At 41.2% G+C, this 21,602-nt stretch overlaps 1 protein-coding gene across 6 annotated transcripts in view; it reads left to right on the top strand.

Moving 5' to 3' along the window:
• Positions 1-21,602, top strand: part of LOC122549388 (polyamine-modulated factor 1-binding protein 1-like) — a 508,658-nt gene that overhangs the window by 228,407 nt on the left and 258,649 nt on the right. For 5 of the 6 annotated variants that reach the window (XM_043689125.1, XM_043689124.1, XM_043689129.1 and 2 more), the window contains 2 exons: positions 3,515-3,694; positions 12,775-12,858. In XM_043689125.1, the coding sequence (XP_043545060.1) occupies positions 3,515-3,694; positions 12,775-12,858 (264 nt within the window). The remainder of the gene's footprint in view (positions 1-3,514; positions 3,695-12,774; positions 12,859-21,602) is intronic. The other variant, XM_043689128.1, reaches the window with a different exon arrangement.

Raw genomic sequence — 21,602 nt, 5'->3', positions numbered from 1 at the left:
TTAGCTGTACCAAATTACGCAATGCCATTCAAGGTGGTTATTCATGTGAATGATGTGGGTATTCTCACAAGAAGATGATGAGAAGATAGAAAGGTCTATCAGATATTTCTCCAGGAAATTGAATGTTAATCAACAGAAGTATACGACAGTTGAGAACGAGAATTTGAGCTTGGTGTTGGCATTATAGTATTTCAACATTTATGTTGCCAGTAATGTATCTGAGACAATCATACATACTGATCATAACCCGTTAAATATTTTGGAGATACTTAAGGACAAAAATTCCAGATGGTTTAGATGGAGGTTAGTATTACAGTGTTTAAATAAATTCTGTTTTGCTTAAAGCCGAGTGATTGGACCAGTTGCATCACATCTGGAATGTCCACTTCACATCAGCCTTTAAAATAAGAAAAAGTTGAGGTCTAGGCTACCTTCTTTAAATATTTGAAGGGGTCTGGCTTGCTCCATAACAGACTGGGGGCTCTTGTCAGGATCAATTGGTTATTCTAATTTGGGATTAGGGTTTTTGGACTTAAAGGCAGTGAGTTGTAGTTATCAGTGTCTTTTGTTCCGGATGTTGAATTCCGTTGTTTTAAACAGCGCTGGAATAATAATGGCTGTTTTGGTCACTGAGAAGTTTTTTAGATAAGTTTCTCTACAGTGTGGAAACAGGCCCTTCAGCCCAACCCGACCCTCCAAAGAGTAACCCACCCAGACCTATTTCCTTCTGACTAATGCACATAACTTTATGGGCAATTTAGCTTGGCCAATTCACCTGACCTGCACATTTTTGGACTGTGGGAGGAAACCGGAGCACCCGGAGGAAACACACAGACATGGGGAGAATGTGCAAACTCCACACAGACAGTTGCCTGAGGCTGGAATCGACCCTGGGACCCTGGTGCTGTGAGGAAGCAGAGCTAACTACTGAGCCACCGTGCCGCCCTTAAGTTTCTGGGGGTGGAAGAAGTGACTTTGGGGATTTTACACAAGCTGTGCAAGGCAAAGCTGCTGGAATTGGCAGACAAGTTGGAGGTGGAGTTGCCTTCATCCGTGAGAAAAGGAGAGATAATTACAGCAATAGCTCGGCATTTAAATTTGCTGTAAACGCCATCAGAGTCTCTGGAAATAACTAAAATTCAATTGAAAATGAAGCAGCTTGTGTTAGAAAAAAAAGAAAAACAAAGAGAAAGAGAAATGAAACAGTTTGAATTCCGGTTAAAAGCAGAGGAAAGAGAAAAAGAAAACGTTGGGTTTTCAAATAGTTAAGTTATTCTAAATTCTGTTTTCTTTTGTTCATGCTTCAACTGTGGTGTTTAAGTAGATTCAGTTTTGCTTAAAGCCAAATGATTTGACCAGCTGCATCACACCTGCAATATCTACTCTACATCGGCCTTTAAAATAAGAAAAGGCTAGGTCTAAGCTACCTTCTTTAAGTATTTTGAGGCGGCATGGCCTGGTCCATAACAACAGAATCTTAAGAACAAGGTAGAAAGAAAGAACAAAGTTAAAAGTTAAACATTACAGTGAGTACAGTACAGTGACATCTTCTTAGTTTAGTAGAAAATAAATAAATAAAGCTGAAAGTTCAAACATTAGAGTCTTTCTTAAGTGATTAGCCATGCTTTAAGAAATCACCTCGTGACTGAAAGTCCAAGCTGAGGCCATGCCGGGCCAAGAGATCACCACGTATTGCTGAAAGACCACCATGTCAGGCTGAGAGACCACTACGCCAGACCATTTCGAGATCAGCATGCCACGCCAGGCCAGGAGTTTGGGAGGTCACCACGCCAGATCAAGAGGCAGCCACCCCAGGCTGGGAGGTCACACCACCAGGCCAGGAGGCTGCCATGCCAAACTGAGAGACCACCACACCAGATCAGGAGGCTGCCATGTTGGGTCTGTGTTGAGTCTGAGTCCAGCAGTTTGAGGGTAGGAGTCCGTGGCCAGGAGAAGAAAGAAGAGAGGAGAAGGGAAAAAAAACAGAAAAGAGAGAAAAAGAAGGAAGTGTCCTACTCCACTGCCATCTGAGATTACGCCCAAAACTATTGTTCCTCGCTCAGTTGTAATTCTGAAGGGTAAATTTGATAGACCCTGTTAGATAAAGGTAATAAGGAGATGTATGGATCAGACACTTCCAAGACCTGAAACGTAGTAGAAATCAAGTCCCACTTGTTCGCAGTCATCACAAATGTGAAAAGATTTAAGCAAAATATCCAAGGTTTCGATTTACCTGACAGATAAAAAAAGTCTTCTGAAAATCCAAATGTGTATGTCCACCAGTTCTCCCTTATCCATTCTACTGTACTGATTTTTGAAGTGTGATTTGACTTTTATAAATGCATGGTGGCTTTGTCTAATCCCATTAATACTTTCCAAATGTTTTGTTATCACATCTTCTTATAAGAAACTCTAGCATTTGCCCTACTACTGACGATAGGCTAACTGATTTGTAACCCTTTTTATTATCTCCTTTCCTTCTTAAACAGTGGGGTTACATTTGCCACCCTCCAATCTGGAGGAATTGCTTTAGATTCTACAGCATTTTGGAGAATGACCACCAATGTGTCTAATATTTCCAAGGCCAATTCCTTTACTATCCTGGGATGTAGATTATCAGACCTAGGCGATTTGTCAGCCTTTCACACCATTCATTTCTCTCGTATTATTTTCTTATGAAGACTGATTTCCTTCAATCTCACCCTCTCATTAGACTTTTGATTCCCTAACATTTTTTGGAGGTTCTTCTGAAGACAGACCAAAGTACGTGTTCGATTCTTCTGCCAATTGTTTGTTCCCTTAATAATATTTTGGCTTCTGACTGTAAGAACTTACATTTGTCTTTACTATTATTTTAATCTTCATTTATTTATAGATGCCATTGTATCAGTTTTTAATGTTACTTGCAATTTTATTATTGTTGTCTATTATGCCCCTCTGAATCAAACTTTTTGTCCTCTTTTGCTGAATTTGAAAATGCTCCCAATCCTCAGACTGAAATTTTATATGTCTCTTCTTTGGATCTGATACTTTGCTTAATTTCTTTTATAGGTGATGCTTGAACCACCTTACTGATGAAATTTTGCTTAAAAACTTGCTTAATACCTTTTAATGCAAACTTTATTTGTTTTCATAAGGATACAAATTACTTACTAGTATTATCATTTTTAAAAAACCAGGTGAAGAATTCACATTTTTCTTATTTGGCATTTGTGTTACAAGATGATGCATTGTATTTATGACTATGTACCGGTTTTCCATTTTGTTAAGGGGCGAAATGTTTCAATCTCAGGATGAAACATTGCTCAGATATTTTCTGTGCTTAAAAGAAGGTAATTAGGGATTTAGCAAGTGGAAATCTCTTGCAAATAGAGGGCTCTTGGAAAGACTTATCCTTCAAATTACAACTGTTACCTCTTGGTACTTAGCAGAGTATTGCTTCATTTGTACATTAACTATAACTAATGTTAAATAGTAGCCTACAGAAAACAAATTAAGAATTTTCTTTTCTTAGGCAAACGAAAGTGAAGAACAGGTCAACACTCTGAGCTTGGAAATAAATATGTTGAAAATAAAACTGATGGAAAAGACTGATCTTGCTCAAAACTTGGAAAAGCAAATTGTCAAACAGCATGAGTACTTAACCAGGGCGAAGGAAACTCTCAAGGATACTAAGAAGGCAGCTGGTAATAAGGTACTTATGGTTATTATACAGGAGGATCGCATTTCCATATGAAGACAGGGATTCTGATTTTTGAAACATTTTCAAGATGATCTCTTTCTGAATATAATGGGGAATATTCCCTGATTTCCTGAATGAGTATGGTTCCAGCAACCCTTAAGAAGCTCAATGACCTTCAGGCCAAAACGTCCTGCTTGATTGGCACCCTATCCAACTGTTTGGACCACACCAAACCCCCTCAAAGCATTTTAAGAAGGTAAATGTAAGATTGTGTTCCAATTGCAATTTGATTGGTCACACTACCAGGCTTGAAGCAAAACACATTTTATTCTTACCCTATAGTTTAAATACAAGCAGAAGAAAGAACAATTGGAGTAATTTACCTCTATTGGAAAACTTAACTGAATAATAGATTATTTACCTCCGACACAGTAAGTGTTCCAGTATAGTAACATTGCATAAACACACTCTTGGCAAAGGCAAATTCACTAAAATAGATTGCCTCACATGCGATTTTCACAACAGGAGGAGAACCCGACCTTTTAGATGTAACAGAGAGTGGGATAACAGCTTCAAGACTGCAGTAACTACTGAAAGTTAAACTAAATTCCTGGTTCTGTGGGAGCTTGACCACATCCCTTTATGCTGCTTCCATTGTTCCAACTTTAAAAAAAAACCCAAGGCCTCACAAGCTGTTAACCTTATTGGCTTGGTACGGACTTGTCATCTCTGTCTCAACCTCTCTTCATAAAAAAACTAGGTCAAAATACACTGCTGAAAGCTATAATGTCTTTAAACCAACCATCACTTTAAGTGTTTATTCCCATCACCACTGGCACCTTGTAGCAGCAGTGTGCACTACATGCATGTTTCACTGCAGCAAATTGTCAAGACTCCTATGACAGCACATTTCAAATATGCAATGCTTAAAAATGTATATGCTTCTGGTGCATGATTGCACCTGCAAGTTCCTCTCCAAGTCACAAACTTTGATAATTTGGAAATACATTCCCAGTCCGTCGATGTCAGGTCAAATTCTGGAAATTGCTCTTTACCAGCATGGGTGAAGTGCAAAAACTGCAGTGTTTTACAGAGGCAGCTTACAACCTCCTACTCGAAGACAGTTTGTTCAAGGAGTGGAATAGAGACAACCCTGGTGGACCAGTGACCCTTCCTTCAGTTGTTGATAAAGTGTTGGAACGGATTATAAGAGATAGGACTTATAATCACCTAGAAAGGAATAACTTGGTTAGGGATAGTCAACACGGTTTTGTGAAAGGTAGGTCGTGCCTCACAAACTTTATTGAGTTCTTGGAGAAGGTGAGCAAGTGGTTGATGAAGTGTATTTGGATTTCAGTAAAGCATTTAATAAGGTTCCCCATGGTAAGCTATTGCAGAAAATATGGAGGTATGGGATTGAGGGTGATTTAGCAGTTTGGATCAGAAATTGGCTAGTTGTAAGAAGACAGAGGGTGGTGGTTGATGGAAAATGTTCATCTTGGAATTCAGTTACAAGTGGTGTACATAAATTTGTGGATAACATTAAAGTCGGTGGAGTCGTGGACAGTGCGGAAGGATGGTTCAGGTTACAGAGGGACATAAGTAAGCTGCAGATGGAGTTTAATACAGGAACGTATGAGGTAATTCACTTTGGAAAGAGTAACAGGAATACAGAGTACTGGGCTAATGGTAAGATTCTTGGTAGTGTGGATGAGCAGAGACATCTTGATGTTCATGTGCATAGATCTCTGAAAGTTGCCTCCCAGGTTGATGGGGTTATCCAGAAGGCATACAGTGTGTTGCTTTTATTGGTAGAGGGATTGAGTTTCGGAGCCATGAAGCCATGTTGTAGTTGTATACAGCTCTGGTGCGACCGTATTGCATACATTTCTGGTCAATGCATTATAGAGTCACAGAGTCGTGGAGGTGTACAGCATGGAAACAGACCCTTCGGTCCAACACGTCCATGCCGACCAGATATCCCAACCCAATCTAGTCCCACCTGCCCGCACCTGACCCATATCACTCCAAACCCTTCCTATTCATATACCCATCCAAATGCCTCTTAAATGTAGCAATTGTACCAGCCTCCACCACTTCCTCTGGCAGATCATTCCATACCTGTACCAACCTCTGTGTGAAAAAGTTGCCCTTAGGTCTCTTTTATATCTTTCCCCTCTCACCCTAAACCTATGCCCTCTAGTTCTGGACTCCCCGACTCCAGGGAAAAGACTTTGCCTATTTACCCTATCCGTGCCCCTCACAATTTTGTAAACCTCTATAAGGTCACCCCTCAGCCTCCGATGCTCCAGGGAAAACAGCCCCAGCCTGTTCAGCTCTCCCTATAGCTCAAATCCTCCAACCCTGGCAACATCCTTGTAAATCTTTTCTGAACCCTTTCAAGTTTCACAACATCTTTCCGATAGGAAGGAGACCAGAATTGTATGCAGTATTCCAACAGTGGCCTACCAATGTCCTGTGCAGCTGCAACATGACCTCCTAATTCTTGTACTCAATATTCTGACCAATACAGGAAAGCATACCAAACGCCTTCTTCACTGTCCTATCTACCTGCGACTCCACTTTCAAGGAGTAATGAACCTGCACTCCAAGGTCTCTTTGTTCAGCAAAACTCCCGAGGACCTTACCATTAAGTATACAAGTCCTGCTAAGATTTGCTTTCCCAAAATGCAGCACCTCGCATTTATCTGAATTAAACTCCATCTGCCACTTCTCAGTCCATTGCCCCATCTGGTCAAGATCCTGTTGGTAATCTATGGTAACTCTCTTCGCTGTCCACTACATCTGGTGTCATCTGCAAACTTACTAACTGTACCTCTTATGCTCGCATCCAAATCCTTTATGTAAATGATAAAAAGTTGAGGGCCCTGCACCAATCCTTGTGGCACTCCACTGGTTACAGGCCTCCAGTCTGAAAAACAACCCTCCACCACCACCCTCTGTCTTCTACCTTTGAGTCAGTTCTGTATCCAAATGGCTACTTCTCCCTGTATTCCATGAGATCTAACCTTGCTAATCAGTCTCCCATGGGGAACCTTGTCGAACGCCTTACTGAAGTCCATGTAGATCACATCTATCGCTCTGCCCGAGTGTTCAGCAGGAGAAGATAAAAGGTAGGGAGGAGGGACTTGGAGGAGGGGCGTTGGAAATGTGATAGGTGGAAAGAGGTCAAGGTGAGGGTGATAGGTGGGAGTAGGATGGAGGCGGAGAGGTCAAGAAGAAGACATTTCCAACTCCCCTCCTCCAAGTCCCTCCTCCCTACCTTTTATCTTCTCCTGCTGAACACTCTCTGATGATTCCTGAAGAAGGGCCTGTGCCCGAAACGTCGAATCTCCTGTTCCCTGGATGCTGCCTGACCTGCTGTGCTGTTCCAGCAATAAAGTTTCAACTTTGATCTCCAGCATCTGCAGACCTCACTTTCTCCCTATAGTCTCTACAATCCCTACAGTCTATGGAAAGGATATGGAAGCATTGGAAAGGGCGCAGTAGGGATTTGAGTCGAAGAGTGGTGCTGGAGAAGCACAGCTGGTCAAACAGCATCCGAGGAGCAGGAGAGTCAACATTTCGAGCATAAATTCTTCATTCCTGATGAAGAGCTTATGCTTGAAATGTCAACCCTAGCCAATGATATATATGAAACTGAGAATCTTTTGAGTTGACCGATGTACACCATATGACCAACGTAATTTCAATAATCTCATGTTCTCTGCAGAACATCTCATTAAAAGAGTGTTAATTGGAAATAAAGCTGTGTCTAATTAATTGTAATGATGTAGAAGAGCTGGTGTAGGACTGGGTTGGGAAAAGAGAGAGAGAGAGAGAGAGAGAGACAGAGACAGAGAGGTAGAGAGAGAGAGAAAGTGTATAGTATTGTGGGGTCACCTGTCCTGTGACATGAACCCAAGATCCTGATCAAAGCTACGAACCTCTGCTCGGCCACCTTGCATTGTTGCCTATTCCAAAGTCTGTTTTGGAGGACAGTCACCTGAAGATCTGAGGCCGAATGTCCCTGGCCGCTGAAGTGCTCCCTGACTGGGACAAAACATCCCTGTCTATTGATTGTTGTGCGGTGCCCATTCATCCTTTGTCGTAGCGTCTGCTTAGTCTTGCTAATGTACCATGCCTCAGGGCATCCTTGCCTGCAGAGTTTGACTTAGACCATGTTGGTCGAGCCACATGAGTACCTGCCACATCCATGGTGGGTGGTGTCCCAATGTGTAATGGTGGTATCTGTGTTGATAATATGACATGTCTTGCAGTGGATGCCATGACAGCATTGTACAGTGTTGTGGTCAATGTTGTCCTGAAGGCTGGACAGTATGCTGCGAACACTCGTCTGTTTAAGGTTTGGTGGTTGTTTAAAGCTGAGAAGTGGAGGCCTAGGGAAGGTCTTGGCGAGACGCTAATCCTCATCGTTAATGTGTTGCAGGCTGCAAAGAACGTGGCGTAGTCTTTTGGCTCTCGGGAAGTCCTGGACAAGAAGACAACCCTATCGGTTGCATTCTATGTCTATCTCCTGAGGAGATCATTACGGTTTCTTGCTGTGGCACGTTGGAACTGGCAGTCAATGAGTTGAGCATTGTATCCTGTTCTTATGAGGGCATCCTTGAGCACCTTCAGGCGTTTGTCATGTTCCTCCTCATCTGAACAGATCCTGTGTATGCTCAGGGATGGCTGTTTTAATATATTTAGGGTGGCAGCTAGAAAACTGTAGCATTGTGAGGTTATCCATGAGTTTGTGGAGAGTGAGATACTGAGGTGCCCATCCTTGATGGAGATGCATATGTCCAAGAATGAGGCAATGATAAGAAGTAGTCCATGGTAAGTCTGATGGTGTGATGAAACTCACTGATGTCACGGTGCACTTGTTTCAGTGACTCCTCACCATGGGTCCAGAGGAAGAAAATGTTGTCAATACATCTGATGTATAGTATTGATTGGAGATCCTGCACAGCAAAGAAGTGTTGTTCGAACTGGTGTGTGAAAATGTTGGCATATTAGAATGCAAATTTGGTCCCCATGGCTGTTGCGTGTGTCTGAATGAAGAACTGGTTGTCAAGAGTGAAAATATTGTGGTCGAGGATAAAGTGGATGAGTTGCAAGACGGTGCTCAGAGATTGGCAGTTGTTGGTTTTTGAAGCGATGTTGTCATCATGGAGAATGCTGGTGTAGAGAGCTGAAACAGCCATTGTGACGAGAATGTTTGACTGGTCTGTGGGTGCTGAGTTTTTTGTAGGACATCTGTAATGACAGGCGCTAGAGGTCCCCTGTACAATGGGCTTCAAGATGCCCTCGACATAGCCAGAGAGGTTCTCACACCGGGTCCCATTGTCTGATACAATGGGACATTTAGGTGTGTTGGTTTTGTGTATCTTCAGAAGGCAGTAGAAGTCCCCTACGCAAGCAGTACATGGGATAAGAGCACGTAGGGAACCCTGAAGGACTGGATCAAAAGTCTTGATCAATGTGTTTCATTCACTGGTGTGTTCTTTGGTCGGATCGGCTGGTAGTTGCCTGTTTAGTTCCTGGTTATTCAGCTGTCGGTACACTTCCTTGCAGTACTCCATTTTATTCTGAATGACAACGACTCCTCCTTTATCTGCTGGTTTGATGACAATGTTGCGATTGGTTTTGAGAGCCTGGATGGCACTGTGTTGTGGTTGGGTGATGTTTTGCTCTACCTTATTGGTGCGGCTGGTGAATCTGGCATTCGCACATTTCCTGACAGTTTGAGCATACATTGTGAAGGGCCAAATTGACTGCTTCTTTGGTCGCTCATTCACAGATCTCTCTGATGACTATTCTGGTTTGTCGGTTGGTTCGCTGCTCACATCTTGCAAGAATTCCCGGAGTCTCATTCGTCTGATGAATTCCTCCGTGTCTGCTGCAAGACCAGTGGGGTTCATTTTGGCGGTGGGGCAGAAATTGAGCCCTCAGCTGAGAACTTCATTCTCTGCAGGTTGAAGGGTGTGGTCCAGATAGTTGACAATCAATTTACCCGTCGTGATAACGTTTTCAACTGTGGCACCAGGGAAGGCTTGGCTGGTGGTGATGCTAAGTTTCTCCAGTTTCTTGTCCTTGATGTGCATGTACGTGGTATAGTTCTGTTGCCTTTGTCTGCTTGGCAGTGTTGTATAACTACTGCTGGATGTTGATTTCAAGGTTATGGCGCCTGCTGTAGAGCTGGTGCACGAGATGATTGAGGGGTTTGTGAGAGGTGCAGTGGCAAAGCCCCTCAGGGTAGTCTGTGTTGTAGGTCAACTTGAGTGAGTTCGTGGTCCGTAATCCTTTTGGGATCTTTCCTGCTTTCTTACATTTCTGCAGAAACCTGATGTCTGTGTCGATATGCACGATCTTCTTGGAGATCCTCTCCACTGTGAGCTGGCAGTTAGTGGTGTCGCTGGTAGCCATGATGTGGAGGAGCTGGTGTTGGACTGGGGTAGACAAAGTTAAGAATCACACAACACCAGATTATAGTCCAACAGGTTTATTTGGAAGCACTGCTCCTTCATCAGGTGGTTGTGGAGTCTAAGACACAGAGTTTATAGCAAAAGATCACAGTGCCATGCAACTAAAATGATATATTGAACACACCTGATTGTTAAGTCTTTCATCTTTTAGAATGGATTGCAGGTTTCTGTTCATTCATGTGTTAAGCCCAGAACTTCTTTTAAGTCACCTTCTCAATATAACGTAAGGTTTTATAACAAAACATGATATCTCAGCTCAGACAAGGAAGCACCATGCTGTCCATAGGATTTTTTTTATCAATGGATCAGTTAGACCAAGGAATTACTGCCACTCGGTGGCAGTCTTGGGGGAGCTATAATTCTGTGGGGCCATCCTGTGAGGGCTTGCCAATCATTCTGGTTGTCAGGTAATTTTTCCTTAATTTCCATTATTAAAGGAACAATTGCCCATTTTTCCAGGCTTCTGGTAATTTGTTGGCAGAGGAGTGTCTACTGGCTACTCCTTCAATATATGGCAAATTTGAAGGCAGTCTCCTGAGGATAAAAGGCCTTTGAACCCAAGGTTCTACGCCTCAATGAGGGTACCTCTGCTACCACTAATTTGCCTTGGCCCTGTAGCCACCGCTAGATGGATTCCTCTCTAATTGTTGGGATGTAACTGACAGGCGCCAGCATGGGAATGAATTTATTTCTTCCTTCATCTTATAATGGAGGCACTATCTCATTCTCCTTACAACCTCAAAAGCAGCCACCTCTGTAGATTTGCCAGTTCTCTGTGTTGCTCGTGAGAGAGCTAGGCTGCTGTTTTCAACAGGGTAAGCCTGGCAGCAGACTCTTAATTGGACATTGTCGAGTACTGTTGGCTACTGCTTGTGGGCTTGGCATCTGCATTTGGTCCTGACACTAGCATTGTCCAATGCTAGGAAAATCCTAACCTTAACCTTAAATAAAGCAACCATCTAATTAAAGCACTTGTTGGTCAGCTACCATTTCCGCTCTCACTCATATATTAATAGAAACAGAAGAATGTAGAAAAAAGGAGCAGGAGTAGGCCATTAGGCCCTTCGAGCCTGCTCTATCGTGCATAAAAGTAAGGTTGAAATTGGTTTTACAGTAAAATTGCATGTGATTCAGAGTCTGTCTGTTGTGAACATTTTCACCATAGTTTTTTGGTATAAAAGTGGCATTGTTAAATCTTGTGATATATTTGCGATCACAAATTCTTATGTTAATTTGTAAGCATTTCTTTTGCAGATTTTAAAATATATTTGATATACAATCTCTCCTGAATATTGTCCTTGCTTTAAATGCAATGAAAGCTTTCAATTTTCATTTTGGAAAAGATTTTGGATTCTATAAAATAGAAAGGAGGACTCACCCCTCACTTCTGTCATTTAAGTTTATTGAAGACAAAATGTGTTTTCATTTTGTGTTTTATGGCTTTTTTTATCAAAAAAGAGAAAAAATAGTGAATTCTTTAGATATATTACTTTCATACCATTATATTCCATGTAAGGAACATAAATTCTGTTTGGGAAATTGTTTATTAACATATATAATAATTCACTAATATCAAAAACTCACATGTAAATGTTTCTTTGTTGTCATTTGCTGTTTTCAATATATTAGGATTTCATATTTATTATATAAAATTTTTTAGATGTTTACAAGAGAACTATGTTTTGATTACCAAGGTTGTGAAATTAGTTTCTAGTACAGATTATATTCTTCAGTTTAATTTATACATATTCAGTAGATGACCTTGATGTTTATCTAGGCCTCGAAAGAAATTATTCCACGGGATCAGATCAAAAATAGTAAATAAAATGTCATGTTTGAATTTATGCAAATTACAGCCTCAGCAGTGCTAGAAGACCATTTGCCATTTAATGAGGGAAGACTTGATATAATTAATTCTTGATGTACAATTATGAGCACATATCAGAACATAGCTACAGTGTGATATGGAATGAAAAGGACAGTCTCCAAAAACTTGCATGATGCTCTGTCATCTGAGACTGTACTTCATGAGTGCAGGGTGAAGGTCAAAGAGCTATCTTAACTCCATCAATCCTGTGGACAGTTACAAATGACCTTTCACTTTCTATAAGACATTCAATATTCTGAATTGTAGGGATACATTTTTCTGTGTTTAGAAAATGGAGAAATAAAAGCCTTTCATGCTGTTAAAGGTGCAGTTACTGCAGGATCTTCTGAACGGTTCATTCACCCTGTGCGCTGATAGAAACTAATATCTAATTTACACCATCTGAGTCACATTCTGAAAAATTGCATTTCGACAGTTGTGAGTGAAACCATAGGTAAACTTTCAGCATATAGAGTGGGTTATTAGTCACTACATCAGACATTTCATCATTGTGAATAGAAACATGAAATTTGCGCATTTTTATATATATCTTGTGTTGAAACATTGGAAACCAAAAATGCAGTCCATTGTTCAGCACTGAATTATTTTCAATATATGTATAAAAATTGCAGCACTTTACTAGGTATAGGTGGGCCAGATTTTTATACATTAAGATGGTAAAAAACACTAAGGAAAAATTGTACATGTGAATTATATTTCTTTATGCTTTATAGATTCATCAGAAGGAAAACAAATTGTGTGCTTTGCAAAAACAGTTAGTGGAGGCTCAAACGCAATACTCGGCCTGCTATGAGGAGGTAATTATGTTATAAATAAACTTCAGAATCTTTTCTCATGACTTAGTGTTTTTCATGCATCAGTTTACATAATTGAGTATCTTTTGTGTTGCCCATCTGGATAGAATAAGGACATATTATCAATCAATTTTATGATAGCCCAGATTTCGTTAGAGCAGGTCATCAGATGGCGTATGTTGTTCAGTAGACTTGTTTGTGTATATTTAGTTTTTAATAATTTTTACTCATTGACTTTCTGGAGCTACAAACTGATAAAGGTCAGCAAAGGCAAAAGGAGCAATAGGATCTCTGGGAAGTTGAAGAAACATGGGGCAATCAGAAAATTGTGATTTGGGGAAATTTGAACTGATGAGGAAGTTAAATTAAAATGAGTGAATTCATTATTAACCAGGCAAACAAAGATATATGTAGATTGAGAAGAAGGACTGGATTATGGAATCATCGAGTCATACAGCACAGAAACAGACCCTTCAGTCTAATTCATCTGCACTGATCAGATATCCCAATCTGACCTAGCCCCTTTGCCAGCATTTGGCCCATAATCCCTTGTAAACCTTTTCTATTCATTTACCCATCCAGATGCCTTTTAAATGTTGTAATTGTACCTGCCTCCACCACTTGTGGCAGCTTGTTCCATACACACACTACCCTCTGCATAAAAAAATTACCCCCAACCCCCATGCCCTTTTTAAAATCTTTCTCCTCTCACCTTAATCTATACCCTCAAAAAAAAAGACTTTGACTATTCATCCTATCCATGCCCCTCATGATTTTACAAACCTCTATAAGGTCACCCCTCAGCCTCTGACATTCCTGGGGAAAATAACCCTAGACTATTCAGCTTCTCCCTATAGCTCAAGCTCTACTGTCCCAGTAACATTCTTATAAATCTTTTCTGCACCCTCTCAAGTTTAACAACATCTTTCCTATGGAAGGATGACCAGAATGGTATGCAGTATTCTAAAAGTGACCTCCCTAATGTCGTGCACAGTCACAATATGATATTCCAACTCCATTACGCAATGTCCTGACCAATGAGGTCAAGGTACCAAATGCCACCTTCACCATTCTATCTATCTGCGATTCCTGCCATTTGTAAGGATTAAGAGAGAGAAATTAAAAGTAAGAAAACATTCTTTAAATTTCCTAATATGGTCTGCAACCCAAAGTAATAAATCTTCATTTTCTGGTCAAGAGAGGCTACTTGGAAGTGATTTACATTTATCACATCATTATTGAGCTACGTATACAGTTAATTCTAAGATTTTTGTGCTGAGATTAATATACATATTTGGCACGTCAATCAAGGCTCAGGAAACAGATGCAGAGTTAAATAAGACAGCTCACACTGAAGCTGAGGCTGAAGGAGTACAGGAGTGATATTGCATTAAACTGGAGTTCTGACAAGGAAGTGGAGATATCCTCACAGACCTTTGGACAAAGAATGGACAGTTAACAATCAAATAGTGGTATTGCCCAGATATAATAGTGAGATATTATGGTTAGTGCATGAAATTCCAATAGTAGAATATATAGGAGTTTGGAAATGTAAGCGTCGCTGCATAGTTATTTTATTTGGTCAAGATATCATTCAGACCTAGTGCAGTTCTGTAAAATGTGTCATAAATATCAGGTAGTAGGAAAATCTCAACATGTAATTAAACCAGAACCATTGATACCCATGCAAGATTTTGAAGAACCATTTATTTATGTTTATAAATTATGTAGGAACATTACCAAAGTGAAAATAGAATATTAATGTATCTTTGCCATTATGAATCCGATAATTGGATTTCCAGAAACTATTTTGTTAAGGGCTATCTATTTTTAATGTAGTAGTGAAAAAGTTAATTCAAGTTTTGTTTACTTGTTATGGACTACCAATTGAGATACAAGAATCAAGGTTCTAACTTTATGTCTGATGTTTTCTGCAAAATCATTAGTAGTCTGGATATAAAACAATGGAAATCAACTGTTACTAGCTGCAAATATAGGGTGCTTTGGAGAAATACCATCAGATTCTCAAAACCATGATCAAGACATAAGATCATAAATATTCTCAGGATTGGGAGAAAGGAATAGATTTTTTTCACCATTTGCTATCAGCGGTTCTTCAAATAAATCTACTATGTTTAGTCCATCTGAATTGATTTATAGTTATGAGATCAGAGGTCCTTTAAAATTGATGAGGGCAAGTTCTTGAAACAAGAAGATAAATTCTCCAAGCTGGATTACATGTCAATGTTTCTAGAAAGTGTCACAGAAACCATGCAGAGTAACGCACAAATATTTTAAGATCTCAGAAGTGAAAATGAATGAATAGACAAACATTCAGCATCTAGAATATTTCAAGATGAAGTATTTATATTGTTACCTTTGCATGGTGAATCTTTGAAAGAGAAGTTCAGTGGTTCATACAAAGTAGTTAGAGTTAGTAAAGTAGCTATTGTTGATCATAGGAAGAAGAATCGTTATATCACATACACGTGCCGAAAAGGTATCAACATAGGAAAGAGAATAAGGAGGAGCAGGTGTGCCAGGTGGTAAGAGTACTGCACGATGAAAGAGACAACAAGCAGGAGATAGTAGGAGAGGTAAACAGTTCTCAAAGCCAGTCTCCATTGCTTTGATTAGCCAACATAGAAACACTGGGATAGTTGGACGCGGAGTTATCATATTTAGACTTATTTTCTTCCATCAATTGCTGTAAGCTGTTGCCTTTAACCAGTAACTAAGAGGCCTTGTTGTTACTGTACCAGTCATCATGCACCTCCTGTGAAGTAATGAAAAAAACTGAATGGAGATTGAAGAACAGAAAGATCTGACAAAGCAGTAGGAACATCTCAATGAACCTTGTGGACTGATGCTATTGGACTGTGTTTTCCAAATTTATACAGAACATAGAGCATAGAACAGTACAGTGCAGTACAGGCCCTTCAGCCCATGATCTGTGCCAAGCACTTATTTTAATCTCAGGTCAACTTAACCTTCACACCCCTCAATTTACTGCTGTCCATGTGCTTGTCTAGCACTAGCTTAAATGTCCCTAATGTCTCTGATTCTACCACTACCGCTGGCAGTGCATTCCATGCACCCATCACTCTGTATGTAAATAACCTACCTCTGAAATCTCTCCTTTACCTTCCTCCAATCACCTTAAAATTATAACTCCTTGTGACAGCCATTTCTGCCCTGGGAACAAGTCTCTGGCTCTCTACTCTATCTATGTCTCTACCTTGTACACCTCTATCAAGTCACCTCTCTTCCTCCTTCTCTCCAGTCTGATCAACCTCTGTTCATAAGACATGCCCTCTAGTCCAGGCAGCATTCTGGTAAATCTCCTCTGCACCCTCTTTAAAACAATTACATCCTTCCTATATTGAGATGACTAGAACTGGACACAATATTCCAAGTGTGGTCTAACCAGGATTTTATAGACCTGCAGCAAACTCTCGTGGCTCTTAAACTCAAACCCCCTGTTAATGAAAGCCAAAACACCATATACCTTCATAACAACCCTATCAAATTATCAAATTGGGTGTCAACTTTCAGCAATCTGTGTACATGGACCCCAAGATCCCACTGTTCCTCCACACTGCCAAGAATCCTATCTTTAACTCTATATTCAGCATTCAAATTTGACCTTCTAAAATGAAGCACTTCGCATTTATGCAGGTTGAACTCCATCTGCCACTTCTCAGCCCAGCTCTGCTTCCTGTCAATGTCTTGTTGTAGCCTGCAACAGTCTTCGACACTGTCTACAACACCACCAACCTTTGTATCATCGGCAAACTTACTAACCCACCCTTCCACTTCTTCATCTAAGTCATTTATAAAAACTAAAAAGAGCAGTGGCCCAAGAACAGATTCCTGCGCGACACCATTGGTCACCGACCTTCATGCAGAACATTTTCCATCCACTACACCTCGCTGTCGTCTTTCCGCCAGCCAATTCAGTATCCATTCAGCCAAATTTCCTTGTATCCCATGCCTCCTGATTTTCTGAATGAGCCTACAATGGAGAACCTTATCAAGTGCCTTACTGAAATCTATACACCAGATCCATTGATCGACCTTCGTTAGCTTGTCTCATCACATCCTCAAAGACCTAAATGAGGATTGTGAGGCATTACCTGCCCTTCACAAAGGTCTGATGAAGGACCTTTGCCCGAAACGTCAGTTTTCCTGCACCTCAGATGCTGCCTGCCCTGCTGTGCTTTTCCAGCACCACACTCCCGACTGTAATCTCCAGCACTTGTACTCCTCACTTTCGCCTTCACAGAGCCATGCTGACTATCTTTAATCAAACTATGTTTTTCCAAATAGTCATGAATCCTATCTCTCAGAATCCTTTCCATTATCTTGCTTAACACAGTCGTAAGACAGACTGATCTGCAATTCCCAGGGATTTCCAATTCCCTTTCTTGAACATGGGAATAACATCCACCTCCCTCCAATCATCCGATACTACTCCCATGCAGATTGATGATGCAAAGATCATCACCAGAGGCACAGCAGTCTCGTTCCTTGCTTCCTGTCGTAACCTTGGATATATCTGGTCAGGCCTGGGGACTTATCTATTGTTCTCACTAACAACAAGGTCTCTCTATCTAGTGAATACTAAAACAAAAAACTTTTTTAGGGCCTCCCTACCTCTTCAGATTCCAGACACAACTTCCCTCCACTATCCCTGATCAGCCCTACCCTCTCTCTAATCATTCTCTTATTCCTCATGAAAGTGTTGAACACCTTTGGGTTTTCCCTAATCCTTCCCACCAAGGCTTTTCGGTGCCCTATCCTAGCTCTCCTCAGTACATATTTGAGTTCTTTCCTAGCTACTCTGTAATCCTCGAGAGCTGTGCCAAATCCTTGCTTCCTCAACCTTACGTAAGCTTCCTTCTTCCTCTTGACGAGAAGCTCCTCTTCTCTTGTCATCCAAGGGTCCTTCACTTTAACATTCTTCCCTGTCTCAGTGAGACAAAGTTATCCAACATTCGCAATAAGTGCTCCTTAAATAGCCTCCAATTTCTGTTGTGCATTTCCTAGAGAACAATTTTCTCAATTTATACACCACAGCTCCTGTCTTATAGCAGTATAATTTCCCCTCCCCCTCAATAAATACCTTCCCATACATCTGTTCCTCCACCCATATTTTTTTTGTTTGTATCTGCCTGCATGTAGATGTTTTAAAAGAAGCTTAGCAGATTAATTAATGAGTTATCATTGATTTTTCATAACTGCTTACTTGCAATTAGAATGCACTTATTAATAATAAGCAGTAGCTCTTATTAAGTACAAAAACTTTCTTTTCTCTGTTAACTCGATACCAGCAAACAGGAGGATCAGGGACTTTATGTGCTTTGATTAAATTATTAACTTTCATGCTGACTTTTTGTGCATAGTGGAGCTTGAGAATCAGTGCATACCAAGAGCAGCATTGAGCATACTTGGAAGTGTTCATCTAGTTTTTGGATTAGTGATGTTGGAAGAGCACAGCAGTTCAGGCAGCATCTAAGGAGCAGCAAAATCGACGTTTCGGGCAAAAGTCTTTTACCCAGTGTTCACCTAGTGAAGATCCAGTTTAGTAATACTTGCATGCCTAACAGAAGAAGCAATGCATGATAGCGAGAGCTAAATAATTCTACAACCAATGGATCAGAGCAAACTCTGTAGTCATGCTATATTCAGTCATGTCTGCAGAGGGCAACTAAAAAAGTAGTAAGAGGGGAGAAAATAAAATAGAAATGTAAGATAGCTAGTGACAGAGAAGAAAATTGTAAGAATTCTGTTAGCTATGTAAAAGGTAAGAGAGAAGCAAGAATGGACATTGGACTGCTAGAAAACTTAGCTGGACAAGTAATGCGGAACAAGAAATGGCGGAGAAATTGAAGGGGTACTTTGCCTCAGTTTTCATAACGTAAGGCTCCAGCAGGATGTCAAGACTTCAAAAGAGTCAGGAGCAGAGGTAAGTGTAGTGGCCATCAAAAAGGTGAAGGTGCTGCAGAAGCTGAAAAGTCTGAAGCTGGATAAATCACCCTGACTGGATGGACCACGCCCAGAGTTCTGAAGGAGATAGCTGAGGAGATTGTGGAGGCATTGATGGTGATTTTCAGCAATCACTGGACCAGGGAGGATCCCAGAGGACTGGAACATGGCCAATGTAATACCACTGTTTAAGAAGGAAGGGAATGGAAATCAGGAAATTATAGTTTTGTTAGCCTGACCTCATTGGTAAGATTTTAGAATCCATTATTAAGGATGAAATTGCAGAGTACTTAGAAGTGCACTGTAAAATGGCCTGTGTCAGCACAGCTTTGTCAGGGGTGGGGGTGAGGGGGGAGTGTAAAGCCTGATAAATCTGTTAGAATTCTTTGAAGAGATAACGTGCAAATTAGACAAAGGAGAGGTAATGGATATAACCCATACTCCCAGAAAGCTTTTGACAAGGTGCTGCAGAGGAAGCTGCTAAGTCAGATAAGAGTCGAATGGTGTTAGTGTCAAGGTACTGGCATGGACAGAGGATTGGTTACCAGGCAGAAAGCAGCGAATCGGTATAACGAGGTCTTTTTCAGGATGGCAGCTGGTGACAAGTGGAGTTCCACAGAGGTCTGTGTTGGGACCATCACTATTCACATTATACATTAACAATCTGGTTGAAAGAACTGAGGGCATTGTTGGTAAGTTTGCAGATGACACAAAGATATATGGAGGGACATGTAGTGTTGAGGAAACGGAGAGGCTGTGGAAGGACTTGGACAGGCTAGGCAAGTAGGCAAAGAAGTGGCAGATGGAATACACTGTGGGAAATGAGAGGTTATACACTTTGGTCGGAAGAATAGATGTGCACAATATTTTCTAAATGGGGAAAGGCTTCAGAAACCTGAAGAACAAAGGGACATAGGTATCCTAGTTGAGGATTTTCTTAAGGTTAACATGAAGGTTTCATTGGCAGTTGGAAAGGCAAATGCAATGTTAGCATTCATTTCAAGAGGGCTAGAATGCAAGAAGTGGTGATGTATTACTGAGACTTTATAAAGCTTTAGTCAGACTGCATTTGCAGTATTGTGAATAAGTTTGTGTCCCGTATCTAAGGAAGGATATGTTGGCAATGGACGGGTCCAGAGGAGGTTTACAAGAATGATTTCAGGGTTGAAGAGTTTGTCATATGAGTATGGTTGAGGAGTCAAGGTTGCACGGTGGCTGAGTGGTTAGCATTGCTGCCTCACTGCACCAGGGACATGAGTTTGATTCAACCCTCTGGAGACTGTCTGTGTGGAGTTTGCATGTTCTCCCCCTGTCTGCGTGGGTTTCCTCCAAGTGCTCGGTTTTCTTCCATAGTCCAAAGATGTGCAGGTTAGGTGGATTAGCCATGTTAAATTGCCCATAGTAATCAGGGATGTACAGGCTTGCTGGATTAGCCATGGGAAATGCAGGGTTACAGGTATAGGATTGAGTAGAGAGGTGGGTCTGGGTGGGATGATCTTCAGAGGGTTGGTGTGGGCTCCTTGGACCATATCACTTACTTCCACACCGTAGGGATGCTATGACTCTGGGTCTGCTCTTGATGGAGTTTAGAAGGATGAGGGGGGAATCTGATTAAAACTTACAGAATACTGAGGGGCAAGAATGGTATGTTACCTTCCAGGTACTCAGGTCAAGGACTCAAAAATTAACTGATATAGTTTTAATATATAAGACAGAGATGAAGAAAATTCTTAAAGTTTATCCAGAAGAATTGTTAGCCAGTACCGAGAAAGCTGAACAAGGGAGGGGACAGTTCTGGACACACCCATTTTCAGAGTAGTAAATAGACAATAGATAATAGACAATAGGTGCAGGAGTAGGCCATTCAGCCCTTCGAGTCTGCACCGCCATTCAATATAATCATGGCTGATCATTCCTAATCAGTATCCTGTTCCTGCCTTATCTCCATAACCCTTGATTCCACTTTGAGAGCTCTATCCAACTCTTTCTTAAATGAATCCAGAGAGTGGGCCTCTACTGCCCTCTGGGGCAGAGCATTCCACACAGCCACCACTCTGGGTGAAGAAGTTTCTCCTGAGCTCTGTCCTAAATGGTCTACCCCGTATTTTTAAGCTGTGTCCTCTGGTTCGGCACTCACCCATCAGTGGAAATATGTTTCCTACTGCCAGAGTGTACCCCGTATTTTTAAGCTGTGTCCTCTGGTTCGGCACTCACCCATCAGTGGAAATATGTTTCCTACTGCCAGAGTGTCCAATCCTTTCATAATCTTATATGTCTCAATCAGATCCCCTCTCAGTCTTCGAAACTCAAGGGTATACAAGCCCAGTCGCTTCAGTCTTTCAGTGTAAGGTAATCCTGCCATTCCAGGAATTGACCTCATGAACCTACGCTGCACTCCCTCAATAGCCAGAATGTCTTTGCTCAAATTTGGAGACCAGAACTGCACACAGTACGCCAGGTGTGGTCTCACCAGGGCCCTGTACAGCTACAGAAGCACCTCTTTGCTTCTATACTCAATTCCTCTTGTTATGAAGGCCAGCATGCTATTAGCCTTCTTCACTACCTGCATGCTTACCTTCATTGACTGGTGTACAAGAACACCCAGATCTCGCTGTACTGCCCCTTTACATAAATTGATTCCATTGAGGTAGTAGTCTGCCTTCCTGTTCTTGCCACCAAAGTGGACAACCATACATTTATCCACATTAAACTGCATCTGCCATGCATCTGACCACTCACCTAACATGTCCAGGTCACCC

Source organism: Chiloscyllium plagiosum, chromosome 4, assembly GCF_004010195.1.
Source record: "Chiloscyllium plagiosum isolate BGI_BamShark_2017 chromosome 4, ASM401019v2, whole genome shotgun sequence".
In the NCBI taxonomy this organism is placed as follows: Eukaryota; Metazoa; Chordata; class Chondrichthyes; order Orectolobiformes; family Hemiscylliidae; genus Chiloscyllium; species Chiloscyllium plagiosum.
Note: the sequence above shows the minus strand (reverse complement) of the source record. Positions and strands in the feature narration are given on the sequence as shown.